This window comes from Acyrthosiphon pisum, chromosome A2 (genome assembly GCF_005508785.2).
Source record: "Acyrthosiphon pisum isolate AL4f chromosome A2, pea_aphid_22Mar2018_4r6ur, whole genome shotgun sequence".
NCBI classification, from domain to species: domain Eukaryota; kingdom Metazoa; phylum Arthropoda; class Insecta; order Hemiptera; family Aphididae; genus Acyrthosiphon; species Acyrthosiphon pisum.
The window spans coordinates 3,781,414-3,790,571 of record NC_042495.1 but is presented as its reverse complement, the minus strand read 5'-3'; the positions used below and the strand labels follow the sequence as shown (position 1 = coordinate 3,790,571).

The following is a 9,158-nucleotide window of genomic DNA, read 5'->3' as shown; positions in this document are numbered from 1 at the left end:
TTAAAAAAAATAATTATGTTTAATCAAATGAGTAACAGAAGGCAGTAAAAAAATGAACCTAAATATTATATTTATGTAAAATAGTTGGTTAATATATTATGTATTGTTTATGTTATTTTATATAAATAGTTTATAATATATTTAGTACTGCATGTCTCCATAATATTATGATTTTATATAGAGAAAAATATAAAATATAAATCAGTTTCTTTATCAATATCCTTTTGTTGATGTGTGGTGATCATATTAATAAATTTCTATGCTAATTAAAAATTATAGTACTTATCTGTATATTAAAATATTAAATAATGCAAAAATGCAGTTAATAATATAATTTATTTATGAAAATTATATTTAAAAAAATCTGTAGTGTCTTGGGGGGGGCGGCTTTGCCCCCCCACGGCTTAAGTTTCATACCGCATATAGGTAGGTGGGTGGGTATAAATTAATGTAAATTGCCACACCTAAAAAAAATTAGTTCGGCGCCACTGGTGCCAGAAACACAGAAATAACTGTACCTAAGCATTAATTTACTATTTAGAAAAAAAAGCAACTACCAAAGAACTACCCTAGAATATAGATAAAAATATTGACATTTTTGTGATTTGTAAAGTTAAGAAATATACCTACTTATACAAATATACTTACTAATACTCCTTTAGTATTTGCAAATAATATGACAATAAGTATTACCTTTGATTGTATTTGTGGCTTCGTGCAACAAGGGCCAATGTTACATTTTAACAAAATTGAGATTATTTGACCAATGTCATTAAAATTTGCTGATGTTACTTGTGTTAAAATGTCAATGTCTTTTATGCTGTATGACCAAATTAGACTCGACATTGGCCTTTTCTAAATCAATTAAGTTTATAAATGTAGAAGTTACTAACATTATGCTCAATTGAATATTATTATTAGGTTTTCATTAAAAAGTCAAGTTTCCTTAATTATTAAAATTTTTTTATTTTAAATCTTAGTTTTTGGCCAATGTCAAACTAAACTAATTTTATTTTTTTTTTCTGGGGGGGCAATCAAAAAAACAAAATGAGAGTCACACAATTAAATTAAAACAAATGTAATGAAGTAATTGAATTTTTAGAGTTCCAACATAAAATTTAATATTTTTATGTAAATTTTAAAAATTGGCCAATTCAATATGTTAAATTCTTGAACATTGTTAAAATATGACACTGGCCCTTTTTGCACCATACCTCAGATATATTATATATGTATATAATAATAATACTATAATATTATTAGTGTGTTTCAGGGGAAATTATGTACATATTATAGTATACAAGAAAAATTTGATTGTTGTTAATCAGATAACATTGGTTAGGTAATACCACGATTAATGATATATCTACCTTTAATCATGGGTAATACTGCAGGTTTAATATAATAGTCTATGATTAATTAAATAAAATACTAAAATTATAAAAACTATTATTATTAACATTAATATAGGTACTCATTAGTTGACAGTTATTATTTATTATAAATTATAAATTACAATTTACAATAATATAATAGGTAGGTAATAATATTATTTTTTAGGCGTTTTTTTCTCACTATCTGCCACTAGTCACAGATAAACAAGATACAACAATAATTATATTAATATATTATATTATAGTTATAGACTTCAGAAATAGACGGAATAGATGAAAATGTTACAATTAATAGTATATGTATTGAAGTCAGCCGTCATTTACAAAATAATATTATCACAGTATATACTATATAATATACTGTATATATACTATATACTATATGTATATATAATATGAATAAATGTAAACAATGCCTGCTTCATAAATGGCAGCCGACTTCAACATTGGTCACAACTTACTACTATATACAACAGTAGTATAAAGACAGCTATCTATATAGTTGTGTATAACATTCATAGAAAATCAATGTCACAGACGTACATAAATATGTACGTCCAATGGTCTATGTATATATCTATGGCACTATAGTCTAGTATATTGTATACCTATAATAATATAGTCGTGCTATCTACGACCGTGTTTTTATTCCCTTGGTTTTTTACTTAGATCTTAGAACTTAAAACCACAACTCAATATTTTGATACGTGTTGGCGACAAGTCACCATTTATGTGTACATTTCTGCGTATGCGCAAGTGACTTGTCGCATATTGTTCCCCATGATATGATGTATGTAACTGATATACTGATAAGATAAATTATATTTTTGATTAATATAAGCCGATTTTCCAACAACAATTTTTTTTGGATTGACGTTAGTTATTTTAAATTTTTAACTTTTGTTTTATTTTAATTTACAAAATTGTCTTTAGGATGATGGCACCAAAAAAAAGTACATATTATGTATTTTGTTTGAGTACGCCATACAAAAACCCTTGTTTATCTAAGGTTTTTTATCGGTATATCTAGTTATTATCAATGCCCTATGGTATAACCTCAAAAATTGTTAATCTTTTATCTGGTTTTTGTATTTTACCGCTAAAATGTTTGTGTATATTTTATTTACTAGTGAACTCGGGCACTCCGGTACGGCGGTACTCATGCATCAGGAAGTCAAAACTCAGAAGCAGAACTCTAATACTTTCGTAGTGTAGTACTTAATACTTACTGTTTCTTGTGTTTCAAGTTTTGTAATAGTCCATGTACGATTTAGGAATTAATTACCGTGTTTTCATCAATGGTATCATTGTCATTTGAGTAGGTACTAAATCGAATGCTGATCAAATATCCACATTTTAGCCGAAAAGAGAAATAAGTTTTAAACAATTTCGTGATGGGTATTACCGGTTTAGCGAAACTTATAGCAGACTTTGCTCCAAATGCCATCAAAGAGAATGAAATTAAAAATCATTTTGGTAAGTTACTTTATATCTAATTAACAAACGGTTTGAATACAAATTACATAGTTATTGCAACACTAGGCATTTACCTCATATTTTATTTCAGGCCGGAAAATTGCGATAGACGCTTCTATGAGTCTTTATCAGTTTTTGATAGCAGTCCGCAGTGAGGGAGCACAGCTGACAAGCGCTGATGGTGAAACCACTAGGTATTTTATTAATCTTTTTCTTCACGATCAGCCTCCACTATTCCCTGTTATGAACTATGGTTCTCCACTCTCGTACTCCTATTTTCTTGAGATCATCTTCCACTGTATCCATACATCTCTATCTAGGCTGTCCGCGAGGTCTTTTCTCTTTAGGCCTCCATATCAGCACGCTCTAACCGTCTCCTCATTTTTGCTCATTACGTGACTAATCAATTGTATCCATTGGCCATTTATAAAGCTACTAACTAGTGCCAATCCCAGCTCATCATATAGTTCCTGATTAAATTTTCTTCTCCACACACCTATTCTGTTATCATAGACAGGACCGCAAATCATTCTCCATATTTTGTTCTCAAACGTCCTTAATTTCCTTTCCATATTACTAGTGGTTGTCCAGGTCTCGCATCCATAGGTTAACGCGGGTCTTATAATCGCCGTAAACAACCTTACCTTTGTTTTCTTTGAAATTAATTTTGATTTCAGGAACTTACTTATTGCAAATGCTGACCTTTTAGCCTTAGTTATTCTTACTCCAATTATTCTTGACATACAGCATGGCTCCTAAGCACCGAAACTCGTCAAAGACTACGTCTTCACTAGCTTTCATGAATGGGTTGAATTATATATATTGCCTGATAATTCTAAAGAAGTTCCTTATACCAAGAGTGGCCAACCGGTCGATCGTGAGATGAATTCAAGTCAGTCGCGACACCCTTTCGCATTTTCTTGAATTTTTGATTTTTTTTTTGTAAATTTGTGTATCTTTGTATATCCCACGACTATAAAAATTAGATTTAGAAAAAGTCAATAAATAACTGTGCAAATATATAAGGTTTATACTATAAGGCTTAAACTACCTTGCGAACGATCTTTTTCAGTTTCCTTTAGTATATTGTTTAAGAAGTTTCTTTTTTCCCTTTGTATAATTCTCTTGAAATTTTTGCTCTCTATTTCATATATTATTTTTATGTTTGCTTTGTTACATTTTAAATAGTTATCCTGGGCCATATTTTGTTTCTCTATCGCTTCCCGGCATTTCTTATTGGTATTTTTATTAATATTAAACAATATAATGTACATTAAAATTAATTAATATGTGTATGTTTTTGCCCCAGTCATATTATGGGTACATTCTATCGTACAATAAGACTTTTGGAAAATGGCATTAAACCAGTATATGTATTTGATGGTAAACCTCCTCAAATGAAATCATCGGAATTAGAAAAACGAGCTGATAGGAGGCAAGAAGCACAAAAATCATTAGAAAAAGCAGAAGAAGCCGGTATTGTTACATACTATATCTATTAGACTTGATTATAAACTATTTATATCTATTTTTGATTTATTGTTTTCTAGGTGATGCTACCGGAATTGACAAATTCAGTAAACGATTGGTAAAAGTAACATCAACTCATACGACCGAATGCAAAGAATTACTAAAACTAATGGGAGTTCCTTTTGTAGAAGTATGTCTCTTATTTGTATAAATGATCTAATATCTATAGACCACTACTGTTAGACACATAAAAATATAATCAAGATTGTAGATACGTTAAACATCCAATTTTGGTTCAGGTCCACGATTATGTCATGCACCTACTCATATTATCAATAGCATTATGTATATGAACTGCCTTATTCGGCAACAAACACTTGCAACCTTGTTTTATACAATTATGTATTTGATATTTTTTAAGATAGTGATCCATCATATTTTTAGTATTTAAATTGTTTATTATTTATAATACCTATTATAAATTAATTTTTATAGGTATAATAACTTAATATTTTATTTTATTCTAGTAGCAATAGTTTTGGGTTTTTTTCCATATATTGTTTTAGTTAGTTAGTTTACACCAACATAATATTCCTATTATGTTACATTAAGTTGGAGCTAAGACTAGAATTCGGATATTTTGTCACTGCACTTCTGAATTGTACAGTTGGAAGTCAGGACTGTTAATTGTACCCTTCTCTATTACCTATATTACCTTATTTAATTTAAAAGTTTAACAGAATTTTGTTTTTAATTCCAGCTGAGTTAAATCCTCCTAAACTTGCAGTTGTTACATAAATTTGTAATTTGAATAATATTTTACTTTATGTATAGTACCTATTATAAAGAGTTATGAAGTAAATCAAATAATATTTTGTCCTAGTTTAAGATCTAGTTAACAAATATCAATGTGAAATTATTTATTTTATAGGCTCCATGTGAAGCTGAAGCCCAATGTGCTGCTATGGTAAAAGCTGGTAAAGTGTACGCCACTGCTACTGAGGATATGGACGCTTTAACATTTGGTTCTCCCGTATTATTACGTCATATGACATTCAGCGAAGCCAGAAAAATGCCAATTCAAGAGTTTCAATTAGATTCAGTATTGGAAACAATGGAAATGTCTAGAGATGAAGTAATTTTACTTTTGGTATTATTAACTCAAGAATAAGTGTATATTATAATGTATTTATATTTTTAGTTCATAGATCTGTGTATACTGTTAGGATGTGATTACTGTAACAGTATTAAAGGAGTTGGACCAAAACGAGCTATTGAGCTAATGCGACAATACAAATCATTAGAAAACATAATTGAAAATTTAGATACCAAAAAATATCAAGTACCTGAAGATTGGCCTTATAAGGAAGCTCGACGATTATTTATTGAACCAGAAATAACAGATCCTGAAACTATAGATGTAATATTTTTATTTATTTATTTTTTCTTAAGTACAGGACAAACCCAAAAATCAATAAGGTTAAAATATATATTGATGAATAGATTGATTGACACAACATATACAAATGAAAGTGAAAAAGTGGAATTGTGGTTTGAGGTGTGCATAAGCTGAAAAATTAGCGGGTAAAGTGAGAAGGAACATTGAAAAAATTACAGAGCTAGAAGTTATGGAGTGTCAATTTGACTAGTTAGGAAATAGGATAGATGTCCAAGATTTGTTGCATGTGTGCGATCAGCAGGACTAGGGAGATTGAGGAAATTTCAAGTCAAGGTGTATTCGTGTGCAAGACCAAGTTGGTAAACAAGCGCATGTAGGATTTGTTTTTTAATTCTTTCAGAGGCATGGGGTAGAGATATATTCAAGGATAGGACGTACTAGAGTGCAATATAAAGCCTTAAGACTCCCAACATTTTATAGAACCCACCACTCCACTCTGCTCATCTAAACTTTAAATACTTATAAGTTATAACTCGTTAACTATTCATCCAGTCCAAAATTGTATATAACCTAGGTAGTACCCAAAATAAAAAATAGAAAAAGAATATGTTTTTTTAGAAAAATTGTATTTAATGATTTAAAATTATTTTTAATAGTTTTTGAAATAATGAGTGTCTTTTACTGACGTGCTAACCCAAAAAGGCTATCTCCACTCAACATGATTGTCGAGAAACAGCAAATAACGTTTTTAACAGTAAATACACAGTAAACAGCATAAAAGCACTGTATGCTAAGACATGGTAACTCCATTATTTTTAATGTGATATACCGAGATTTTTCTTTTTATTTGGATTTACCGTGTTTTTGCTTACACAACATTAAGTATATTGGACTTACCGCATATTCTCTTATTCAAGATTTCATTTTTAGATGGGTTTTAATAGGAAATACACTATTTTTACTAAAAAAATCTGTGTAAAACTACTAATTTAACCTATAGGAAAATTTTTTTTTAATGGAGATGCCCTGTTCACGCTTAGCACGGCAGTATAAATGTCCTATTGATCACCCGCTATTAAACAAATATTATTTTTGTTTCTCTTAAAACTTAATAATATGGAATTTTCACTATATTTACATTAGAATGAATGTTTTAGTTAAAATGGATAGATCCAGATGAAGAAGGCTTAGTAAAATTTTTATGTGGTAATAGAGGATTCAATGAAGATAGAGTAAGGAATGGAGCTAAGAAGTTAATCAAAGCACGATCTGGTACAACTCAAGGCAGGTTGGATTCATTTTTTTCAGTCTCTTCAACACCAAATAAGCGTAAAGTAAGTTAATTTACTTATTTATTGTAACAAAGTTAATTGTTATATTATAGTGTTTAAAGAGTTTTATTTAAAATAATGTTCACGTTTTTATTATATGTATTAGCTTAATCAATAATTATTAACTATACTGCGGCCATCGAGAGAGTGCTACTCGTTGGCGCATCCAAATGACCGAGTTCCTCAGTCTCGTACCGAAATTTCTCCCACTTTACCACCTAGTCACCGGCGTCGGCCAGAATTAACGGTGGCCAGCGTACGGGCAGATTTAGTGGTGGGAATGCACGAGATCGGACGAGTTTTGTTCGCCGCCCAGTAGCGGTCTCTCGATGGCCGCAGTATAGTAACTTCAATTTAAGGTATACAGATTACTCAACACCGTTTATAAACTGGTCAATAGAATGATGCTCAAAGTATATCCCCAAAAATTAGCTGTTCATCATAGGAAGAAGTACAGCTAGTGTTCTCAGTGTACATAATTATATATATATCATTAAAATATACATTGTTTAATTACATTAATTTCCGCTTGGGTGCTAGCTACGTTTCTCACAGGCCGTTACCAAGTATAAACACTGGGTATCAAAAATAATGGTTTCTGTTGAGTAACCACTAACCTGTATATCTTAAATCTTGCTAGTAACTAAAAAGTAATTAGTAATGGTACAAGGTACAGGTTGTACAAGGTAGTCTTGATAACATTTTAAGTGGACGAGATTACCTGGATGACTATAATAGGTAGTCTGGGAAATATTTGGGTTGTCGAAGAAACCTGGAAGTATCTAAGTAATAACTATACTCAGTCCAGCGAAGGAACACCCTAATTCAGTGCATCCACACACTACACTTTGCCATTGAGACCAGTTCTATAGTTTAGTGTCACATGAGGATGCACAGAAGAACCACATTTTTGTCAGGCCACTGTGTTCTCTTACTGGAAAAACATTATATACAGTGTATTCTTCTCTTAAGATTTTTATCCGATCAGTTCACACTCCTCTGTATCAATTTTTGTAGTCAGCTATTGTATCCAATGATCAGTCACAGCAAAAAAACTATTTTACTGTGTTGGTATTTACAATAACAAGATTGTTGTTGGAATTATAATGTGACGCAAACAGGTGTGTTAGCCACCGCTGTGCGCAGATGGCTGCAGTCCAAAGTTACTCTTGTCTATTATATGAAACAGAATATACTAATATAATTATTTTTATTTTATTTTTTTATGCTAGGTAAAATTATAAACAATTAAATTAATTTTGTTATCTAATATATAATAAATAACTATACAATGCATTTTTATATTCAGGCTGAGGAAGCAAAAGCAGCAGCAGAAGCTAGCAAGAAAGCAAAGAAGGGAAATTACAGCAAACGGGGTAGAGCAAAATAAGTTACTTGAATTTCATAAATGTATTATTCTATTTTTTAGTTAATTTTTTTATAATTGAATAATGCACAATTCAATATTTGATTTAGACCAGAGATTTATGCATTTTGCTAATTTCTATAAGGTCAACAAATTTTTTGTTTATAAACTACTCAAGTTTACTCTTAATATCTAACATGTAAAATGCTTTTTTTTGGCAATAAATGATCACTTTTTCTGTTGTATATTTTATTGAAGTTTTGCCATTTGGCACATTGACCTAACATTTTATTTTTATTACAATAAAACTTAATATTACTGCAATTAAAAAAATGCCACATTGACCTAAAATTTTATTTTTATTAACTTACTTTTATTTACACACACCATTTAGCTGGTTTAAATATCAGGTAAGTAATAGATTATATTTATATCAACTATCTAACATCTATTTAGCACTAATCTCATTTTAATAAAACCAAATTGATCCATTATATCTATGAGTTGACATGTTGTGAGAAATCGAAAAATTATTATAAAATCTAAAAATTATATTCATTCAAGTGGTTTGAAAACATTTAAACAAAATATGTACCTAATATATTGCTTATACTATAATACTCTATACCGTCTAAGAGTGAAACACTCGGCTGACCAAAACACGTTTTTTCCGCGCATTCTCACCACAATCCGGACATCAGTGAAAGTTTTAACACGGACGG

At 30.1% G+C, this 9,158-nt stretch overlaps 1 protein-coding gene across 2 annotated transcripts; it reads left to right on the top strand.

Moving 5' to 3' along the window:
* Window positions 1-2,374: 2,374 nt before the first annotated feature.
* Window positions 2,375-8,683, top strand: LOC100160968 (flap endonuclease-1). 2 transcript variants are annotated; one of them, XM_016802812.2, is made up of 9 exons: window positions 2,375-2,657; window positions 2,717-2,870; window positions 2,962-3,064; window positions 4,180-4,346; window positions 4,421-4,530; window positions 5,272-5,475; window positions 5,542-5,760; window positions 6,897-7,073; window positions 8,380-8,683. In XM_016802812.2, the coding sequence occupies exons 2-9, from the start codon at window positions 2,789-2,791 to the stop codon at window positions 8,458-8,460; spliced, it is 1,143 nt and encodes a 380-aa protein (XP_016658301.1). In that variant the 5' UTR covers window positions 2,375-2,657; window positions 2,717-2,788; the 3' UTR covers window positions 8,461-8,683. The 2 variants fall into 2 exon arrangements, with proteins under 2 accessions (XP_016658301.1, XP_001944971.1); XM_001944936.5 differs by having other exon boundaries at window positions 2,429-2,443; window positions 2,525-2,870.
* Window positions 8,684-9,158: the final 475 nt, after the last annotated feature.

Bases quoted from the DNA above. Each gene is read 5' to 3' on its own strand.
- LOC100160968 (XM_016802812.2), top strand. From the start codon at position 2,789: ATGGGTATTACCGGTTTAGCGAAACTTATAGCAGACTTTGCTCCAAAT. The intron at 3,065-4,179 runs GTATTTTATTAA...TTTTTGCCCCAG, and splicing joins GCTGATGGTGAAACCACTAG to TCATATTATGGGTACATTCT. The intron at 4,531-5,271 runs GTATGTCTCTTA...TTTATTTTATAG, and splicing joins TGGGAGTTCCTTTTGTAGAA to GCTCCATGTGAAGCTGAAGC.